The sequence below is a fragment of the Centrocercus urophasianus genome, unplaced genomic scaffold, assembly GCF_019232065.1.
Source record: "Centrocercus urophasianus isolate 14NV4802_14NV808 unplaced genomic scaffold, USGS_Curo_1.0 seq_7, whole genome shotgun sequence".
NCBI lineage: Eukaryota > Metazoa > Chordata > Aves > Galliformes > Phasianidae > Centrocercus > Centrocercus urophasianus.
The window spans coordinates 212,164-235,305 of record NW_024885310.1 but is presented as its reverse complement, the minus strand read 5'-3'; the positions used below and the strand labels follow the sequence as shown (position 1 = coordinate 235,305).

The window sequence follows — 23,142 nt, the reverse complement described above, 5'->3', positions numbered from 1 at the left end:
AAGTCACAAGAAAACATAGAGCTCACCCTTGTTTCTTTTCCTGGGGGCATTTAATAGCACATAGCAGCACTGCTGCTGCCTGCTTTAAAGGGGAGCTGCGTAGGACTCACTGGTGAAATCTCTACGTAAAAAAAGATTGAGGTAATTTTGTGGTATTTTCATTGTAAATGCTCTTTGCGCGTTGTAAGAAAATTTTGAAATATTTTCTGATAAATTATACTTTCTTAATATGTGACTCAGAGTGGTGTTAAATAGAACTTTGCATTTGTTATAGTTTTTCTTGCTGATCAAAATATTTCTGATCATAGGAAGGGAAGAAGCTAACCAGTAGATGTTTGCCAGGAATGTGATCTCCTTAATAGACATTTCTTTTGTTGCAGACCTCTGCAGGATGTTTGATCTGTAGCTTCTGCCTGCACTGCAGTTACTGGAGTCAGTATTTCATAGAAGAAAGTGATATAATGAGTGCTGAAGGTCGTGTTCTGTGGTACTTTTCAAGCAACAGAGCAGAAATCTTGACTTACGGTTTTTTTTTTTTTTTTTTTTTTTTTTTAAAATCTAAATTTTTAGTGGTGTTTTTTTTTTTTTTTTTTTAAAGTAACTTTCAGTGTTGTTTTTTTCTGTATCTCCTCTTAGTTAGGAGGCAACTTAGGTGGCTAAAAAAGAAAGATCTTGAGTCCAGAAGAAAATACATAACATGAAAAGGTCATATGTTTGATCATCCACAAAGCTATGAGAAAGTTCACAGTACCACTGGAGTCATATTAGGTGGATGACAACGACCAGAATTGCTCCTAGTCTGTAGCAATAGCAACTGAGGACAATTGCAGTATTTAGGATAGTGGAGATAATAGGTGAAAGAAGTGCTGGGGCGGGGCAAAAGCCAACTGTAGTTTCACAGTGTATGTCAAAGATCATCCAAAATCATAGAATTCTTCCTATGCTCTAAGGCATCACTTGAGCTATGACCCTATGGATATTTATAAATGCTTCTTAACTGTATTTTGTTTGCCTTTATTAAGAAAGAGAATGTTGAAGGGATATGTGAAAACAGCTTTGCTGTCTTGAGCAAGAGGGAGCCAAATCAGAATTGCTATATGCTAATTGGACAAGCTGGAAATTCCTGGGATTTGGGAGTGGATCATTTGAAAATGTACAGGATAGCAACTGACAGCAAATTAGTAATTTGGACACCAAGTGTTAATTTTTCAGCAAGACAAGAAACAAATCTTTCTGTTCAGCAACTAAAAATATTTGGAATATTTGGATGATAAAATTCTGGGTGTCAAATCAATCCAGAAAACTTCTTCCAGAAAAGAGGTTATGAAGTTAGTGATTGTTGCAACTCTGAATCTTACTTGTGGATTTCTGCTTAAATGCTGAGAGAAAAGCATAAGAGCTGTGCTATTGCTTTTAAACTATTTCAAAACAAACCAAGTGATTCATAGAATCACAGAATGGCCTGGGTTGAACAGGGTCTCAAAGTCCTCACCTAGTTTCAAGTCCCCTGCTGTGGGCAGGGGCACCTACCACTAGACCAGGCTGCCCAGAGGTTCTTGCAGCACTGCTTTAAGAAGAACAATTGTGAATTAAAGCAAAGCATAAAGCTTCTAATGCACATCTAATCACAAAAAGATGTCTGGATTATGTTCTTTTGAGTTCATGTGACAGTACTCATTGAATGCAAATGAAACAAAAGGATGATGTATCACCTGCAGCACTCAGCTTGGTATCATCAGTATACTTGCTGAGGGTGCACTTGATCCCACTGTTGATGTTGTTGATAAGAATGTTGAAGTACGCCTTTCCACTGGTGACCAGCCTCCAACTGGGCATAGAGCCATTGACCAGAAAAACCACAATTTCAAATGGGTTACCTTCTATTTTATGCCTGGTTTCTAGCAGTTATTTGGCTTATAGAGACAGAATGGAAGGGATAAATGAAATAGGGATGGGGAGTTGAAGTTGGTGCAATGTGAATCATCAGTGTCTGTGTTGGTGTTTGATTTTTTTTATTTTTTCTTTTCCACCTATACTAAAAACTTACTAGGAAGGAAGGTAAGAAAAGACTAAGATAAGACACTGGCAGAGCAAAGCAACCCAACATTGCTACCATTACCACAGATGAAAATAAGATTCTGATGTGATCTTCAAGTGTTAGTTTAGACCAGTGTTTCTGGAGTTACCTAAGGATTTGGTCAGGTTTCGTTACAGCGTCTATCTAAATGTGTAAATTTAGCTTATTGCCTTCAGCAAGATAATTTGCTAGAGAACTTTCTTTCAATTCCTGTGAATTTTTAACAGGACTTCAGATCCACTGCTGTAGTCATACTAGTTATAAAGACTGCAATAGCCATTGAATAATGGAGAAAATGACTGTAAGAAAAAAAAAAAAAAGGCATTTTAGTGAAAAGAGCATACTCCCAGTACAAGCACTGAGAGATATATCAGTATGAATGTCAGCAGTATGGAGAATGAGACTACAATTATTTCAGCTCTTGCAGTGTGTTTTTGAGAGCCTTTAGAGATGGAAAATATTTTGCTAGCTACTTCTCTTTGTGAGCATTCATGAGTAGAACTTAAACATTATGACGTTTAAAATGGGAGGTCAGCACAGATGTAATTGTAAAAGGCAGAACAGTATGGCATAATTTTGCTGTGTTAAGTATCTTGTACATCCCACTGGAATATATTGTTCTCCAAATAAAATTATGTGTGTGTACTTAAAGCATGATGCTGCTTTTGTATGTCCTCTGCATGTTGGCTATTTCTGGATATAGCCAATGAAATTTCAGAAGTTTAATTCTGCATTGGAATCTATTTATCTGAACTCAACGATTTATACAGATCAATATGCAACACAAACTCAAACTCTCGAACTTACTTTCCATTCAAGTAAATATTGATCCCTCTCGCTGAGGATTTCAGGGAATGAATCAAGTAATTCACAGATAGTAATGGAGATTTACATTGGAATGCTATGTCAAATATCAGAACTTATCACAAGTGCTCTATTGAATGAGTGACAATGTGCTAATGAGTTTATACAAGTGCTTAAATCTTAAGGTTTGATATAAAGGACACATTTAAGACTTCTTTAAGCATTCTCAATGTGGGAATCAAATGTTGTTTCTGCATTAGAATTGGGTAATATTTTTTTATTTCATTATCTCTGCTGCCATAGTTCTTTTTGGGAGTCTTTCTACTTCACTTAGGGGTGTCTCTGATAGTTTGCATCACTTATCCTTGTGGGAATCAAATGTTGTTTCTGCATAAGGATTGGATAATATTATTTTTATTTCATGATCTCCGCTATCATAGTTCTTTCTGGGAGTCCTTCTACTTAGCTTAGGCAAGATCTCTGATAAGTTTACATCACTTATCCTGTAGACGAACTTTCCCAGGAACGCACACTCTGTGTATGGGTGTATAGATGTATATTTTGTCATACACACTGCAAGAATATCCTGCACGAGAACAAACCAGAGAACAAGTGATGGCTTGCCCGAGGAAGCGCTTGAACAGACATTGGGAAGGCCTGGCATCATCCCCCAGTGCTCTTTGTTTAACGACGACTTTAAAGAAAATCACCATATCAATAGGGCAAGGAGAGCACCGAGACAGCTTGGAAACAACAGGATGGCTGCTGACTGGCACCAGATAACAAATAAATTAACAAGTAAATAGCAAATGTAAACCTTCTGATAAGATTGTGAACCTGGAGTACCCAGCCAGTGGGGAAACAGGGGAGGGGGGAGGCAAGGGGGAGCAAACAGGGTCTAAAGGCTGTCATGATGTGTCCATAGGCGCTCCTGCTAGCGGTACGGCCGCCATTGCAATCGCGAATAAATTCTGCTTTTATCAGAGATACCGTCCTGACAAACATTACTTGGATATTTCCAACATCCTCTAGATGAACCTTCCCCAGGAAAGGACGGTCAGTATATACGTGAAGTACATATTCTGACAAAAATTATTTGGGTATTTCCAACACTAAACTCCTACGTAACAAGTGCTTCCAAAAACAACACTGTGTCAAAATGCTGAATTTTGTTAAGTTTGCACATTATTCACTAGTCATAGTTGATACGCTTAAAGTATGTTTTTTTATGTTCATTTACTAGCTTGAGTTGCTTGAATTCTTTCAAGGGCTTTTATACAAAACAAGAAAGAACAAAAACACACAACCCTTTTGCCTTATAATATAAATACACTTCTTCTGATGCATGGAGAATTTTTCAGATATGAAATACGTGCATCTTTAGTTCAAAAGCTATTCAGCCAGACTGGCATAGGTGTATGTTTTAAAACATATAGTGAACTTTCAAGAAGAGCTTCAGACTATTGAAAGTCAAATATCTTGCTGTAGCATTATTTTTTTTGTGTATGTGTGTGTATATATATGTGTGTGTATATATATATATTTGTATGTGTATGTATGTAGGTTGTACCATTGCAGGTCATAAAACTTTCTTTTGGCACTTCTAACTTGCAGAATTTTCAAGTACTTTCTGGATAATGATAATAAAAAAAGATTCAGCATGCATAATTTGAACTTCTTTTAGCTACAAATAATGTTTTTCAGTTTAAGGTTGTGTATTATGCATACTCATGCAAGACTGAGGAATCTTGGCATATTTGGTGGTGAATGGCTTTCAAAAGGGGAATGCAGAGTATAAATAACACAATGCATTCCAGTTTTTAAGGACTTTTAAAGCTTGTCTGTAGTAATGGAGCTGCTTTAAACTATCTGCCCTCCCTGCTGTCGCTGTCTGAGCAGTTCTAAAGCATAGTGTGATGGGTTGACAGTTGGACTAGATGATTTTATTGGCCTTTTCCAACCTTAATGATTCTACGGTTCTCCCACTGTCAAGAGATTCATTTCATCACTTTGGGGTCCCTCTGATTACTGTGCATCGAGGAATGCTTCTGTCCCCTAAAATGACAACGAAGTAAACGGATGTAATTAAAAAGTTTTCAGCTGCTAATGAGCAGTTAACGAGCTGCTAACGTATGACTGCGTCGTGTTGATGTAAATCTCAAACGTTCTGGTTGAGAATGGGAAAACAGAACTAGAACTGTAGTGCTTGGTCCTTTCCTTAATTTGTCAGAGCCTATAATTTAAATTCACAAATGATTTACAGAACATATCTTCCTCCTTTTTCCCTTTTCGGTGCTGGGTTAATCTCACCTTTGCTTCCGCCCTGATTCCCATCAGACACGTTTGCTATTTGGATCACCGCCTCACAGTTGTGAGGGTAATGCTTCTCATGCCCTTTCTCGCTTCTTGTACTAATACCGAATTGCACAGCTTCCATGACACAACTGCTAAGTAGAATAAGCAAGGGGATTGCAGGTGGTGTGAGATTATTCTTTCTGTCACAAGCTGTCGTGCTTCAGCAATGATGTTAAACTTTTGCTGCTCCTCTCCCCCTACTGACAACATGATCTTGGAAGTACAGCATCTTTATCTCTGCTTTTTTTCTTTTTCTTTTTTTTTTTCTTTAGAAGCTAATGCTTTTTTACTTTTTTTTTGTTTTGTTTTGTTTTTATGTGGACACAAGTAGCAGCATAAGAGATGTCACCAGCTTCTAGGTGATTGTCCCCCTCTACTCAGCTCTTGTGAGGCCCCATCTGCAGCGCTGCGTGCAGGCCTGCAGCCCCCAGCATGGGAAGGATGTGGAGCTCTTGGAGTGGGTCCAGAGGAGGGCACTGAGATGAGCAGAGGGCTAGAGCACCTCTCCTACAAGGAAAGGTTGAGGGAATTGGGATTGTTTAGCTTGGAAAAGAGAAGCTCTGGGGAGAGTTCATTGTGGCTTCTGATACTTGAAGAAAGCTTATAAAGAGGAGGGGGAACGGCTTTTTACAAGGGTAGATAGGAAAGGGGGAATGATTTTAAACTGAGACAGGGAAGGTTTAGGTTAGATATTAGGAGGAATTTTTTCACAGAGAGGCTGGTGACACACTGGAACAGGCTGCCCAAGGAGGTTGTGGGTGCCCCATCCCTGGAGGCATTCAAGGCCAGGCTGGATGTGGCTCTGATCTGCCTGATCTGGTGGTTGGTGACTCTGCACATAGCAGGGGGTTGGAAGTAGGTGATCACTATGGTGCTTTTCAACACAGTCCTTTGTATGATGATTCTATGATTCTTTTTTACTTCAGATTCTAGTTCCAATTACTAAGCAAAATACAACTTTCAGTCCTGCAAAATAATAATAATGAAAACATAGACATAATAGAAATAACAATAAAAACATAGGCAATCTGAGAGGAACACCAATGTTCATAAATCCATGGGACCCAATGGGATGCATCCACAGATGCTGAGATAGCTGGCAGAGGTGATTGCTGAACCATTCTGTATTATCTTTGAGAGGTCTTGGAGAATGGGGGAGATGCCTGAAGAGTGGAGGATAGCCAATGTGACTCCAGCCTTCCAAAGGGCAAGAAGGAAAATCCAAGTAATTACAGGCCAGTCAGCCTCACTTTTGTCCCTGAAAAGGTGATGGAACAGCTTGTGCTGGATGCTATCTCCAGACAACTGGAAGAAAAGGAGGTTATCAGGAGTAGTCAGCATGGGTTCACCAGGGGAAGGTCATGCTTGACCAACCTGGTGGCCTTCTATGATGTTGTCACATGCTGTGTGGATGGGGGGAGAGCAGTGGATGTAGTCTACTTTGGTTCCAGCAATGTGTTTGATACTGTCTCCCATGACATCCTTATAACAGAGATGAGGAAGTGTGGGATAGACGAGTGGGCAGTGAGGTGGGTTGAGAACTGGCTGACTGGCAGAGCGCAGAGGGTTGTCGTCGGTGGTGCAGAGTCTGGCTGGAGACCTGTAACCAGTGGTGTTCCTCAGGAGTCAGTGCTGGATCTGGTCTTGTTCAACATCTTCATCAGTGACCTTGATGAGGGGATAGCGGCCACCCTCAGCAAGTTTGCTGATGATACGAAGTCGGGAGGATTGGCTGACATACCTAAAGGCTGCCAATTCAGCAAGACCTGGACAGGCTGGAGAACTGGGCAGTAAGAAACCAGATGAGGTTTAACAAAAGCAAGTGTAGAGTCTTGCACCTAGGGAGGATTGCATGCACCAGTACAGGTTGGGGGATGAGCTGCTGGAGAGGAGCTCTGCAGAGAGGGACCTGGGCGTGCTGGTGGATGACAGGTTGGCCATGAACCAGCAGTGTGCCCTCATGGCCAAAAAGGCTAATGGCATTCTGGGGTGCATTAAAAAGAGCGTGGCCAGCAGGTCGAGGGAGGTGATCCTCCCCCTCTATTCTGCCCTGGTGAGGCCTCACCTGGAGTATTGTGTCCAGTTCTGGGCTCCCTAGTACAAAAAAGACAGAGACCTCTTGGAAAGAGTCCAGTGAACAGCCACAGAGATGGTGAAGAGCTTGGAGCATCTCTCTTATGAAGAAAGGCTGAGTGAACTGGATCTGTTTAGCCTTGAGAAAAGAAGACTGAGAGGGGACTATAAACAGATGTATGATTATATATATATATAATAAATATAGAGGGGTCTATAAATATCTAAGGTGTGGGAGGCAGAGTGGTGAAGCCAGACTCTTTTCATCAGTGTGTGGAGACAGGACAGAAGGGGAAATGGCCAGAAACTGGAGCATAGGAAGTTCTGCACAAATGTGTGCAAGAACTTCTTTACGGTGAGGATGACAGAGCACTGGAACAGGCTGCCCAGGGAAATTGTGGAGTCTCCTTCCCCAGAGATATTCAAGACCCGCCTGGACACCTACTTGTGTGACCTGCTGTAGGGAACCTGCTTTGGCAGGGGGTTGGACTCGATGATCTCTGGAGGTCCCTTCCAACCCCTGTGATGCTGTGACATCCTACTTCAACTGCCAAACATTCCGAGACATCATCACAGTGATGATTTCTGCTTCAAATCTCAGCTGCGTGGGGAAAGAGCAAAATCTAGCACTGCTGATGCATGGCTGAGATTGTGGGATTCAAGCTGCAAGTTCCAAGGCACTGATAACAGGATAGCAAGCTAATACATTAGCTTCTGAAATCTACTTGTATTATGACTTGTCTGTTGAATGCTAGGATGTCTTCTAGGGCTATACTGTACTGAAATACATCATTCAAAATTTCAGCACAGCAGGGAAAGCTGTGCATTGTATGCAATGTCTTACTAAAAAGAATTTGTAAGCAAATATGGAAACGCTGCACCATTTTGTACCTAATATGTACAAATTATGTAGGTAAACTATTCTGTAAATAATCGTTTAACTTTCATGCGTTTAGTTGTGGCACAAAGATGTTTTGGCAGAATGTCAAATATAGTCATCTTATTTCTAGAAAGATGATTACAGAGGTAAGCAAGTCTTACATACCTGCTTGTCACCTTATATTTACTCAAATGTTGTAGCACATGTTAGTCTTGTTTTTATGAATGAAGCTAGAATAACATAGGGTGTCTACTTGTGCAGTGGCTCTTGGACTTTCTTGTACAATGGAATTGATTGCTGCCCTGCCCTTTCCTTGGTTCAAACTCTTTGGTTAAATCCAAGCCAAGAAGAACTTCAGCTGCAGCAATGAAGTTTCCAGCTTTCTTTTTCTGACTCCCCCATGGTGAACATCACCATTAGTCTTCCCCAAAGAAGCACACAGCAATGCTGTGCCTCTAGCTGAACAAACACCATCCACCTATAATAACTGTTGAGTCTTTGCAAGAAGTAGGACCAAGGTATAATAAAATGCCGAAGTTAATTACCTGCAAAGGCTATTCATGCAGTGAGAGGGTTTGTGCAGTTAATTAGAATTTTATTCATAAGCATTATTTGTTTTAGGAGGAGATTGAATACTGTATTTCTTAGTCCTGAATGTGTGTGGATTAGAATCCTGTTTAGCTGGATAAAATTTGTTCAGTTATAATTTTTAAAGACATATCTCAGAATGAGATTTTCTGCTAACAGATGTTAAGACACCTGTTCGGGAAAAATAAAGTGAATGCACCAGCTATGTGTACTCACTGCAAATACACAGAATACTAATATTTAGCTGCTTTTAGAGCAGAGTTCATTGTACAGAATATCTCAAGATCTCAAGAAAATCTGAAGATTTTGAGTACTAAACCTGTCTCTATTCCCTTAAATGATAATGAGAGGGAAAAAACAGGTATCTGAGCTCAGAGGATTGCAATTGATTTCTTGAGGTCGGGGCAGGAATTAAGCCTTCACCTAAACTTGTTACTTACTATCAGGGCACCTGCTCTCTTAATCCCAGATAGTTATTGTGTCGTACTTCATGGATTATCTCTTCGGTTTCCTTGAAAGCTATCACTCTGTAGCTTGAAAAAATTTTGAGAAGATGAGTGTTGAAATAAAAATCTAATTACTGTTCAGTTAAGTCTGGTAATGACCCCTTGTCAATTTGAACAGGCTGTTTTTAAACATGCATGGCAGATAACAGCTCCATCTTTTGTGAACTGACAGGCATGGAGTCAGTGAGTTGGAAGAGATGACCTTTTGAGGTCTGTTTCCAGCTACATTCCTCTTTAAAACTCTTTTTGGCAAATATTTAAAAGAACTTTTGAAAAGATTGAGTAATCATGGCAAGTGAGTCTTTTTGATATTTTGCAAAAGGAAACCAAGGAGGGCTGTGCATCAGGAAAGTGCATGAGCAGAGCATCCTTGTCTGGGAGGTTATGGCAGATACAGTTTTTTAAATCCTAAATTTTTATTGACAAATATTTGGTCTTTTTTTTTTCTTTTTATAAGCCGTGTTAAGCAGTATGTCTGATGAACAAAAAGAGAGTTGTCACAGAAATTGATGGATGATGCTTCTGTTCTCATACTGGAAAATGGAGTTTGTGATGAGGACAATTCTGAGCTGGTTTTGGTTCTGGGATAGAGTGCTTTCTGTTCTAACACTTTTGCCTTTTAATGACATGAGCGTGAGCATGCAAAAAGCACTAAATAATACCGAGAACCTGACATGGTCTTCACTCTACTCATTGTTCCCAGGGATGAGTAGATGAGCTTTGTGTATTTCTTCCACCTTTAGAGTTCTGCAGAGTCAGAAGAATGTGGGAATGCAGGCTACAAAATTCTTCCAACGTATTTGTTTAATTTGCAAAATGCTCATGATCATCTGATTAATTATAAAAAAAAGGCTGGCTCTTGTCTGCTTGATATTCCATATGTTGCCAGTTAAGTAGGAAATGACAGATGACTGATCAGTAAGGAAGGTTTCCTTGATGTGCAATGAGCTATTTAAGTTGGATACCTTCATATTGACTCTCCATTCAAACATAGTGCATAGAAAGAATAATGATGTGGGATCTACTCAGGAAGCAATGAAATTGGTGGAAGTTTTTATTACAGCAACTATGCTTCTACATCAATGAAGGGTCTGTTCTGACCATGCTTAAATTTTATAGATCACCTTATTTGTACTGAGAAAGCGTCTCTATGGCTTTCCTCAGTGCTCTTTCTTTTCTCAACTCTTGCACTCCTCAGCACATGTACTGACAGATCCACACCGATCTAGAGAGAGTGACTTGCATTTTAGTTTTGACTCTCAACTTCACCTTCCCCGTGTGAGAATTTTTAGACTGACAATGCTGTCCTCAGCTCACTGGTAGGAATGGAAGAATGGTTGTGGAGCACAAAGCTGGCTTCTCTCAGAAGCTCTAATTTAGGGGGAGGCATATGAACCAAGAGGCCCCCAGTACAGTTGAGTTTCCTTTTGTAGAAACTCTTTGTGTACGGGGATAGCTGCTTAGATTTTTACTCAGCAACTTTACTGTGAGCTTTTGTGTTCTTGGGCTCCCTCATGTACATCCTGCATACCAAGCTGGAAGGTTTTTTTCTAGGGTGGGCTTTAATGGAATGCTGAGAGTGGGTACCAACCGGGAGGAGGGGATTTGTATTAGGATGTTCAGTAGAACAAAGAATGATTGGAAGCAATATACTTTGTTTTTTTTTTTTCTTCCCTGAAAGAAAGCCATTTATTTCTTATGTTATTCCCCCCGAGAAATGAGGAATCCATTCAGGGAATTATATACGAGACTGAGCAATCTATAAAATACATTACTTAAGGAGAAATCAGAAATGAATGTGATTTAAGCATTTTGCTCAGCTGGTGTTTGGAAGTACTATGTATATCATATAGAGGTGTGCACTTATGAATGCAAACATGCATATTAAAAAACACAATAAAAACACTGACCCAAATGGCTAGTGTAAGTGGGCAACTAGAGGAGACTGAAAATATTGCAAGCTCAAGAGGAGAAGAAAAATACAGAAAGCAGTGGTGAAAGACAAAAGGAAAGTTGCAGAAAAGGTTATGGTAAACAATAAGAAATTTATAAGCAAGAAAAGGTCAATGGAGAAGAAGACTAGGTTTCTTTGATACTAGCAGTAATTTATTGACCAGAGAAAGCAGAGTGCTAGGAAATTAAATGAATTCTGTTGCAGTGCTTGCAAAGGAGAACCAGGGTGAGATGCCAGAGACAGTCATAAATTTTCCCAGAGTGCAGAGCAGTAGTGGATAAAATAGGGGTTGTGCCAAAATAGGTGCTCTAAAAATTAGTGTCTTATCCAGAGAGCTAGCTAGATTGCATGGCTGAAGGTTTCAAGTCTATCTACATCAGAGCTGTGCCTAGCGCTGCTAAGGGAACTTCCGTCTTCTGTTTACCTTCTCCTGTTTTCATTCAAAAGATGATTTATTTTCTCATTAAATAATCTGGTATCATGTACATCAGCCCTATCAGAAAACTGAACAAATGGTATGCTACATATTGTCCTTGTTAGATTGGAAGGTGTGACATCTTTATATGTATATTTATGCTTTTATACATATGTATGTCTATATATATTGCATGTACATATATATATAATGTACATATATAAAAGTGAAAAAACTGTATGCATGTGAGCTAAACCCAGGATTTTAGTAGCAGTGGTATGAGAAATCTTAGCTCAAACACCCTGGGAAGGTTGGTTCTTATCGCCTATTACTTTCTTAGGTAATACAAACTTCTCTCTTCAGTGAATGAAATGTGACTCCATGTTGGGAAACTGAACTTGATGGCAGTTTGATGGGCACTTGGTACTCTGTCTCGCTGATGCTGAACAGCTTATTTTTAAAGTTGAAACTTAAACTTTTGACCCTTGCAATGTAAAGAACTGTGTTCCTGCCAGTCATCTGGAGTTGACAGAACTGGTTCAAGGCTAGGGATGCCATAGGAAATTAATCATGTATGTGAGAAATTGTATTACCCTCTGGGTATGGCTGTTTTCAATGACTATATTAACTGAAGCAAGGCTGTAGGAGTTTATAGTATATCCTCTGTGTCCATTGATTTAGAATGACTCTCACAGTAACAGATCTCCTCCATGGAATAAGAGGAACAGAGTTCATCCTTGCTTTTAAAACTGATTTTTTCTAATGGCTTTCTTGTTTCACACAGATTGTATTTAATGATTACTAAATAGTTGCAGCAGAAAGGATTAGGAAGCAGTTTTTCCTTTGGTGGCACTTTTGTGTTTGAAGACAAATCTTCTTCCCTCCCTATTTTTCTTTTCATGTTTGGATTTTCTCATTCCTCTTTGTTTTCTTTCCTCTCTGTCCTTTTTGGCCTATTCTCTTCCCTTGCCCCTTACTGGTTCTGCTGACTGGAACATCTGGAGAGCTACTTTTAATCAGTGGGGAATTGATAAGTAAAATGCAGGTTGCTCTCTGCAAAAATCAGAGAGATGCATATTTGTATGTGCTATAAAAGAGAATTGCTGGGAAGTCTGTGAATGCTATTTCAGTCATTTAAATAAATGCAGCTTTGTATACAGCTAGAAAATGGCTTGAATTTCCTTCTGGCCAGTGGGAAGGGGTAGGGGTCAGGGGGAGTGTTTCAGTGTTTCTTCCCCCAAGAGCAGCTATGGTATTTAATATTTCAGCTTTCTCATCACAGCTGCTTAGTAGCTCTTATTCAAAATAGGATCAATCAAATATATTATTTTCAGCAAGGAAAGATTTAGTCGATCTCCAGTTTCTGAGCTCAGAGCTTCAATTTAGTTTTGACAGCACTGATTGGGAAGCTGCTGCCCACACAGTATACTAATGTCGATCACCCACTCAGTTCATTCTCTGACCTCACAAGGTTGTAGCTCTGCTGTGTGCCTGTGTTACGAGAGCACTGCTGGTTTTCATTCCAAGGAGCTGGACTGAAGAGCAAACCATGCTTGGAGAAGGAATATATTGTTTTGTTCCAGTGCAAAAGTTGTTGCCTCACTCGTATCCCTAAGGAAGTTACTGGGTGCTAATTTAGTATATGGGTCAACTGAAATAAAAACCTGAGAGGATGGCTCACATCTCACTTGCAATTAGAATGTAAGAGACTTGTGGAGTTGACCTGTAAGAAGAAAGATGTGTCTTCAACACCAGACTAAGTACATCCTACAGAAACACCAACTTCTCTTCCTTAGAAAAAGTGCTTATCCACTTGCAGGCTCTTAACTTTTCATGTTAAGCTGTGATGGTGTTGGGCAGTGTCAGCATATGATATTGATAATGAATAGAATAATTCCTCTACCTGTTTAATCTTTAGAGCATTTTTGTGAGACTTAATTATTTAAGCTCTGATGCGTTGCAATAATTTTTTTTTCTTTCTTTCTTTTTTTTTTTTTTTCAGATTCAGGTGTTGAGCGTATCAGTCAATAATTTCCTTCACTTTTATGTAGAATCTCAATTTTTTTTTCAGTGAAGGCATCACAGAAGTGTTAAACATATTACTGTGTAATGATGGAAACATTATTTAAGGTTAATCCTATATTTGAATTCCTCAGTAATGATACTACTTATGTAGTTAGGGACTTCAAAGCAAGTCAATTTATCTCTGGAATTGTCATTTTAATGACAGTAAGCAGAAGAGCAGAGAGGGAATATTTAGGAGAAATTCCAGCTTGGGACAGCATATCCAAGAAGTCTTTTAAAGCTAGTGATAACTACTTCTGTGTAATGGTGCCAGAAAAGAAAATCAAGATACTGATTAACGATTTGGCAAGGTTCTACCAAGTATCGCATGGTGCTGGAATTTTCTCTGTGTGCCAGCTCCTTTCGAATCTGCTTAATGAACAAGCTTTGATTAATGAACAGGGTTATTTTATTAATATAATAAGTGGGTCCTTTGCCTCTGTCCCCTTTTTCTTCAGCATTGCTGGTCTTAGTTCCCTGAGTGGCATGTTGTGTGCAGATAGCATTGAGTGAGGACAGCAGAAAACTTGTTCAGAAGCAGAATTTTCCAAGGGTATTACTAGGTTGATGTGAATTTGCTGTGAGCAGAATTGAAGAAGAATATTATTGAGCAAAATTTGAGCAATGCAGTGTCTTTCTGACAGTGGTTTTCAGTTCTGTATAAGGATGTAAAAGAAGCATGCCTGCTGGGAGTTGAACTGAGATTAGTGTGTGCTCATCTTCTCAACACAACTGCAGCAAAAAACACGTCATCAGTACCTATATAAGTCTAAATATGGATATAACAATTCTGATGGGCACTGAATAATGTGTCAGAATAACTGAAATCCTCAGCAATAGTGCTGGATTTGGATGGCCTAATTTTTTTCTAAAATTTTACAGTTGATATTTTTCTTTTCAACTAGATCTGCTTAGAGAGATGTGTCTACATTGGAATTAGGCATGTGATTTTGTTTTTTTAATAGATTTTATACTACTAAGCAACTCTGAGAACATCAGTTGAAGTGGGGAGCTTTCTTCAACTACAATTTGTACTAATCATGCTACTTATACTGAAAGTATGTGAATACACAACTGGTTGGGTAGTTTCCTAGTTGTACATATCTTGTCCACTGTTATTTTAAAGGAAGCAATGTTAGAATTGTACAAGAGAGAAATAATGTGGTGTGCATCCCTCATAACAGAATAATGATACCTAAGGGTTGTTTTATGTTGCTTTCCACCATCTTTGACTTGCAGGATTTTTTTGACAGACTATCCCACGTGATTACCAATACCAGTATGCTTAGGAGGCACCATTTGATTAATGAACACTGATTTTGACTTATTCATTAGACTTCTTCCCTTTGAGACTGTCCTAATTATCTAAATGAACAGGCTCTCCCATCAGTACATAGACAGATTGTGATATTTTGAAAACAAAAATAGGATGAAAAAGATGCTAATCATGTTCAAATAACTAGTGAAAGGATGGCAGACTGTTCAGGATGTTATACTTTTGGGACACTTTGTTCCACATAGCTCTTCTATTTTGCATGGCTTATACATAAGATCAATTAAACATGGTGTGGAATTTGACGTATGTGAGACATGTCCTAGAAAGGCTTTTGCAATTGTCGGTTGGAATTGAGAGCAAAGCATTCATTGCCTTGCTCTTCATTAGACTGAGTAAGTTAATCACCTTTTAATGACTTATCTCCTTGGTTTTATCTCTGTTTGGGGCTGGAAGATAGACAAGATATTTTTGAGGTGTTACCCATCAGCTTTCTACCATTAATGATGCAAAAGCAGTACAGTATTTGCTGTACTAAACATGGTTAGAAGAAGAGCAGGGAACTGCTCTCATTTCAGCTTTTCTTCAATCAGTTGCATTGAGGTACAGAATGTATACTGTGGAAAAACTTTAACAGTCTCAAGAGCAATGAGGAGACACGGGAGTGAGCCGGGAGGCAATCTCAATTAACTAAGGTTCTCCTTAAGAATAATATTTTAAAAAGCCCTGTGAAACTGGCTTCAATCTGGAGGAGCAATATCCAGTAAATGGAGAAATGCATCACTGGTTCCAAATATACCTTAATAAGCTTCCAGTAATCTGGAGAGATGGTTAGTGCTGAGATGTGGGGATTAGGGGGGCTGGGAAGGATGGGCATCATCAACATCACCGTGCTGTTTGCATCCTACCAGAGAGATGTAACCCTGTTCAGCTCCTGATTAAAAAAAACCCACTTCTATTTCCATAGCCATTTTTCAGGCTCCACTGCCTGTGATGTGTCTTTGTGGTCTGAAAAATTAGGAAATGCTTCATACCTTACCGGTGTTCAAACTACTTGTACAGGCTGTACTTTTAATTAGTTCATTGGTTTCTCTGCTTTGAGAAACATATTCCAATATTTAAAAAAATACTTTTTTTTCCACTCTATTTCTTTTTTTTTTTTTTTTCTGTTAGATATGTCTACCTCATTCTAGACTATGGAAAATACAGAACAGCAGGTACAGTGTGCTTACCTGCATCAAAAGAATCATAAGAGAAACAGAATGATAGAATCATGGAATGGTTTGGGTTGGAAAGGACCTCTAAGATCATCTAGTTCTAACCCCCTGCTATAGACAGGGACACCTCTCATTAGACCAGGTTGCTCAGTCCAGGCATATTTATCAGAATTTGATGTCTTGCCTATAATGTTTTTTGGGGGTTATCAAAATGATAAAGTATTTAGTTAATGTTTTCTTAATTTTCTTACCTTGTTGTTCCATCAGTTTTTCAGAGCTGAGCAGGAGCCCTTTTGCAGCTTCCCTAGATGTTGAATCATAATCACGATAATAACACTAGTTATGTGTTGCTGGTGGCTGCCCTTGGTGACCAGGGTAAGTGTCAGGAAGTCTGTACACTCTGGCTTCAGTTTTTTGGGTCTCTCCAAGACATGCTTGAAAATGACATGATAATGAACTGAATTGCTTCTTTCTTCTCTGTGTAGCTTGACTTTTGATCATTACAACTAAGAGTGAAAGGAAACTGTCATGTTAATTTGGAAAGGCAGAAATGCTATAGATGAAGAATGGTACATCTCTTTGGAGTTTCTTTTTAAAGTGTGCTTTAAAAAGGGATACTGAAAAACCTTATTTTTTTTTAAACGGTATTCTTATGAAATAATAGATAAATAAACATTTGGATGGATCATTGAATTAATTTCCTTTTAGCCCCATGGTCCCTGATACTGTAGATCATTCTGACTACTTGAGAAAGGACTGAATGAGAAGGTAAAGACTCCAAGAACTTAAGAACTAAAGATTCTCCTCAGTGATCCTACCACTATGCTTACTAATCATGATGGATGCTAACCACCATCACTTTACACTGTAACAGATCCATTATCCTCAAGTGTTAGGTCTTATTCAGAAGCCTGACTACATTTTACTTTAATTTTCCTCTGATGCAGTACCTTGCCAATGAAAGTCAGATCATTAGTTGGGTTTAAGGACCAACAGCCTCTCTTCTAAGGCCAGAAATAAATCTTTTTCATTTGCTCTTCTGCAACTTGGCTATCTTTGAACAGTTTGAATATATTCTATGAATGCTGGCAATGGAGATTATTGATCATCAGGTTTCTATTTTGATTCTGGGGGTTGGTAGTGAAGTAGTTAAAAAAAAGACTGGTGCACTAAGGAATTATTACAATATTCTATTGTTAGTATGGCAGGTACACAAGTAAAAATTAATGGCAGCAGCTTTCTACGAATGTTAATGCATGATAATTAAATTAATGGCTCCAACATCTATATTTCTTTGAGTTCTTATTTTTGCCCAAAGCATAGAAGCTTAACAACGGGAAGTTTGTTTTCCCTGTCTGTACTCAGTCCTCAATATGTGTGTATCAGATCAAATTTATCTTACTAAATAAGCAAAGATGCAAGAGTGTTTTGAAGGGCTTAATGCTAAACATGAATCCCTCAAGCTTAGGCTGTCTGCTAAATGCCTCTGCTAACTGTTGTAGTCTTCAGAGCTGAAGAGTTGTTTCAGAGATACTTATAATACTCAATATACGAAAAACAAAGTTTAGAATGTTAGAGATGAATTAGGTACTGTGAAAAGTCTTAACAAGTCTTAAAACTTAAATAAGATTTTCTCTGAAACTGCGGTTGGATGGTTTCTTTGAAAGCCTGTTTAAGAAATCTCTGTGGATTGTTTGTGGATTGCATTTTCCAGCAATCCTAGCCTTCACATTCAGTAATATGAATTACTACACCTTGCAGCGTCTTTCACGATACACGTGTTTGCAGTGGGCAAAAAGTGGCATAGCCTGTGAACTTCAGCAGCCTATGGATAATTGTGTCTTTGTAGGTGAATGTCCAAAATTGAGCTTTTGACATACCAAGCTCTAATCAGCTGCAACTAGTTGTGGACTGATTGTCAACTTTGATGACACCTGGACTAAAACAGATTTTTGATGTGGTACTCATGATGGAGAAATGAGACAGAGACTGTAGTCAGAGGCTGGCCATGTGCTGTGCTTCTGAACCTCAGCTGTTGGATGTCTGGGGACCCAGAAAGATGAAGATAATGACTGGAGAAAAAGCGCCTAGAACATGTAGTGGGTCTTACTGATGGGGGATGCTCAGGGACTTCTGCTGATGAAATCCCAGTAACTGTGAAGAGATGGATGGTGTGAACCAATGTGTCTTTCTACCTAGCTTTGCAGGTCCTGCAGTAGTGAAATGAGGAATGTAATGCTGCAGAGAAGAAGAATGGAGAATATGAGTGTTAAACAGTAAAGTGGAATAAAACTGATCTCAATGGTTCTTTAATAAATTCCAGAATCCATGCTGGCAGTGGACTGCCACATTCTGTGCAGAATGTGAAAAAAAATCACACTGCCTGCTTCATGCACTTGTCATAGGGAAAGGTGAGAGTGGAGTCCATAAGGAGTTTGACATGTGCTAGGTTATTCTGTTGTGGTGTTGCTGAAAAGCTGCTTGGTTGCATGGTTTAGAAGTTGTCAACACCATAAGCTAGCTCCAAGTCTGCATCAATACTTGCATAAATTAGACTACATAGAGATTGCAAAGGCTACTGGGTGGAGAGAGAGTTTCATTATGCATACTGGTCTTACAAACATCCTGATTCATATGCAGTTAGCAGGGAAGCAAAACTGGGTTTTCTTCATTAGATTCAACGATCAGATTTAGTTTTACATTTCTTGAAAGAGAAGAGGAATATGTGCCAAAACAAAAGTTTAGTTGCTCTAGGAAAAAAAAGTCAGGGTTGCAATGACTTTTAAAAAAACAGTGTTAGCCATAGATGGTCTGATTTCCTACTGACCTCCTCATACATGGTTCTGAGAACATCTGTAAGGAAATAGTGACTGGGGTTTTTATCTCACTTTTAGTTACCAGTGTATTTAAAGTAACTACAAGATAAAGGCATTTGGATGGCATGGCGATGACAGTCATACTGACATCTGCCTGATCAGAACCTGCAGTAGATACTACAGGCTTGATTTGGTAAGCAGACCATGAATTCTCTTAAACACTATACTGATTTAAAATACATACTACTGCAAATAGGATGAGGCTAGGATTATTACCACTGTCACTTTATAAAATGCATCATGGGCTGTCATAGCTGTCTTTGGACTTCATTTTTCTACGTCATTAAAGTTACAGAAGCTGAAAAATCTTAATTTATTTAGAAATTGAGATCAATTGAATATAAATGCTAACATCAGCAAAATAAAGTACCTTTTGAGGCTCTGAACAGAGACACAGAATTACATGATGCATCTTTATTTCATTAGTGCTTTGTGTTACTGATGTTGTCATTAGCAACAAATGCCCAAAAGCTGCTTAGAGCAGAAGGTCAAGGGATGCTCTGAGCAGTTTAAGTATCCTTAGATTTCTTAAAAAAAAAAAAGCTTTTATTGTTTCTCCAACACTGAATAACCATATACTGACATGATGAAAGAACTAAAGCAGGTTTACTGTTTGTATTAGCTGTCCATTATTGCTTTCAGTGTGCTCTTCCATGTAGCTATCAGGAGAACTAATGGCCTTAAGTTGCGCTGCAGGAGGTTGGTGCTTGAACTACATCTTCTCAGAAAGAGTGGTGATGCAATGGCACAGGCTGCCCAGGGAGGTGGAGGAGACACTGTCCCCAGGGCTGTTCCAGAACCTTGGAGATGTGGCACTGAGGGACATGGGACATCAATGATCTTAGAGATCTGTTCCAGCCTTTGTGGTTCTTTGGCTCTGCTGGGAGTTTGGCATTGTGTAGGAGCTTTCATTGCTGTTGTTTTTATGCTGTAGTACATGACAGACTACGTGTCATGTGTGTAGTACTAAGTATTTGTTATTGGCTCTGCACAAAAAATTCTAAGGTTATGCTCTCCTAACTTTCAGGGTCAGTGACTTCACCACCTACCTTCCTTGGGAGCCCATTCCAGTGCCTAACCACTCTTCCAGAAAATTTCTGCTTCCCAGTGTCCAACCTGAATCTCCCCTGATGCAGCTTGAGGCCATTCCCTCCAGCCCTATCACTAGAATGAGCTACAAAAACAAATTTGGCCAGATATACATAATATCAGTCAATTGTAGACCAACAGATGAGCTGAAAAACACTGTGGGAGCTGATTTGCTTTTGCTGAGCTTCTTTGATAAAATTGCATATCAAAGCGTCAGAATTAATAATTTGAAAAAAAATGTAATGAAAATTGATATCTTATTTTATTATGGATTGAAATAGTTAAAGGAAGACTTGAAAACTGATGGTCTCTTATCCATGATGGGAAATACATTTCCAAGCCAGCTGTGCTGAAGTACACTCAAAGAATATTTCTTGTAAGTATGATAAAAATAGAGACTGACTGAAGTGGCAAAATTACAGCCTTCTAAATACGTAGATCTCAGTGGTTTGCAGAGATGAGACTGTGAAAGAAATAGAGGTAAAGAGGAGCATTTGCTCAAAGATGCACAGCAAGGAAACTGTCAGCTGCTCTGTCTCAAGTAATCTCATGCCCTGATTCTCTGGAGAGTGGCTGAACTTTGTAAATGACGTGGTTCTGCACCCAGATAGCAAGCACAGAGAGATACTGCAGGCATCTGAATGTAGACTGATGCCTGTTCTGAGCAAGTTTGCTGCTGATGTTGTCATACCTAGTGACTCATCTGCACTCCACATGATGATGCATCTGACTGTCACATTGCCTGAGCGTTTCCATTCTGCACTAGCATTCTTTATATACCTTCATCCAGCAGTTGAATTCTTGAGTTGTGAATTCCCTAGGCATCCCAGTGATGACTCATGATAGTATGGTGTGCATTCTTTTTATATAACTTCATTTCTAGAATGTAGTTGGATGCTGTATGTTATTAGGAGCCAAAAAAAAAAAAAAAAAAGCCCCCATCTCAAAAAAAGAAAGAAAACCATACCACTCTGCTACAACAAAAAACACCTTCTTTAGAATCAAACTTGTTTAAAAAAAAAATAGAAAACATGAAGTGACTTCTGCCATCGCTACTTGTTCTCTCAAGGCAAGCTCAACCTTGTTTTATGTGTGAATTATTGAGTCAGCAGTGACTTTCATTCAATATCTGCCACTTATTTACAGGAAATACAGTATTCAAAGTGCCGTGAGTTAAGAAAAATGTGATCTGCTTCTTTAGGGAAAGGAAGGATGGACTCTGAGATAGCACATTGAAACTAGCTTTTTTTTTTTTTTCTGTTAAATTATAGTTAAAAAAAAAAAAAAAAAAGTGACCATTGCACCTTTAGATTGCAGTTTGAAGATCTGAATTTGTATAAGGCTTATGAGATTTTAATAGGAAGTTAATATATGTTAAGTTGTCACATATGGTCCAAACTGTTGTAAAGAGGAATGGCCTCAAGTCACACTAGTCTCCCCTAGGTCAGGTTGGGTATTAGGAAAAATTTCTTCTCCGAAAGAGTGGTGAGACATTGGCACAGGCTGCCCATGGAGGTGTTGGAGTCACTGCCCTTGGAGGTGTTCCAGAACTGCATAGATGTGGCACTGAGGGCTATGGTTACTGGGCAGCAGTACAGAAACTAGGCAGAAAACTCATTTTCATTAGTCTGAAAAACCTGCTTCAAAGGTTCTTTGACATTTTACTCATTTCCTCTACAGACTGTGTATTGTATCACTGCATTATTATTTGCAACATAGAATGGTAAATGACAATATTGAGGTGATTCTGGCTCACAGTTCTTTTCACCATTGGGTTTCCGAGAAATGAGTGTGAGGTTTGCACTTGTAGGACCTTTTGAACCTAAGAGAAAATCCTAATGAAGAACACAGTCTGATGTTCTCTATGCTTAACCTTATGACTAGGTAGCAGAGGGTGCTTTGAGAGGAAGGTGAAACATTTGAAAAGCAAAGGTGAAAATGAATTTTCCATTGATAACTTTTTCCTTCTCCTGATTTCTCACTGGGATTTGAGCACAAGTTGTATATTAACATCAGTAGGCCTGAGCACCTATGGGTGCCTCCTGTTTTTGTTCAGTGGTTATTGGGTTAAGAAGTGCAGCAGTCATTTGTTACAATTGTGATCAAAGCAAAAACCCTAGAGATCCTGACATTAAAAAGACTAATTAAAGTAACTTGAGCTAAAATTATAGTTACAAACTAAAATCTTAGATTTGTATGAATATCTATATACATGCACACCTCACTAATGATTACTTTCTGTGTTTTTACCAATTAACAAGTGCCTTCTGTACTTGTTCTAAGATTATCACAGAAATTTGCACTTGCATGTAAAAATCTCCCTTGGAATTACTCGTCTCCTTTTTAGGGCTGGGGGCACAGAATAAGCGGGAGAGTAGAGGGAAAGAAGAACTGACAGGCAATTATACTGAAATTTGTCTTTGTACAGCCTAATCCAGCTAAATTTAGGGAGTGCGGGAGACCACCTTTCTGTACCTGATGGTACAGTTACACTGAAAGCAAGAGTAATCTGTTGATTACTCAGATGATTTTCAAGTACACTGTGTTTATGATGATATTTTTGTGCAGCTGACCGAGTCGCTACGGCTCTGCCGAGGAACTTACACAGCAGTGTTTGTTTCTCACCACCTGCTGTTTTATGAGCAGCAAGACAGAGAGCTGGTACATGGTCGAGGAGCATGAATGCCCTGAAAGGACAATGGCTAAGCAAGGGAAGCAAAAATTATGTGAATCACGTACTGTGTATGTCGTTAGTAACCCGTAGGTTGGATTGGGAAAATACATTGCAAAGCTGGATGAAAAATATAAGCGATATTACTTTTAAATTAACTTATTCATCCACATTTCTATATGGAGCTCACTAAGTTAAGGCAAAAAATGCCGGGATTTTGAATATATAATTTCAGAATATTTACATTTGCAGATCACTGGGCTTCTTCAAATATTTACAATTATTTTTCGTTTGGAAAAA

General features: G+C 38.9%; 1 protein-coding gene across 4 annotated transcripts in view; it reads left to right on the top strand.

Moving 5' to 3' along the window:
• Positions 1-23,142, top strand: part of LOC122170479 (leucine zipper protein 2-like) — a 221,439-nt gene that overhangs the window by 42,482 nt on the left and 155,815 nt on the right. For all 4 annotated transcript variants that reach the window (XM_042837342.1, XM_042837341.1, XM_042837339.1 and 1 more), the window contains one exon: positions 16,474-16,581. In XM_042837342.1, the coding sequence (XP_042693276.1) occupies positions 16,515-16,581 (67 nt within the window). In that variant the 5' untranslated portion in view covers positions 16,474-16,514. The remainder of the gene's footprint in view (positions 1-16,473; positions 16,582-23,142) is intronic.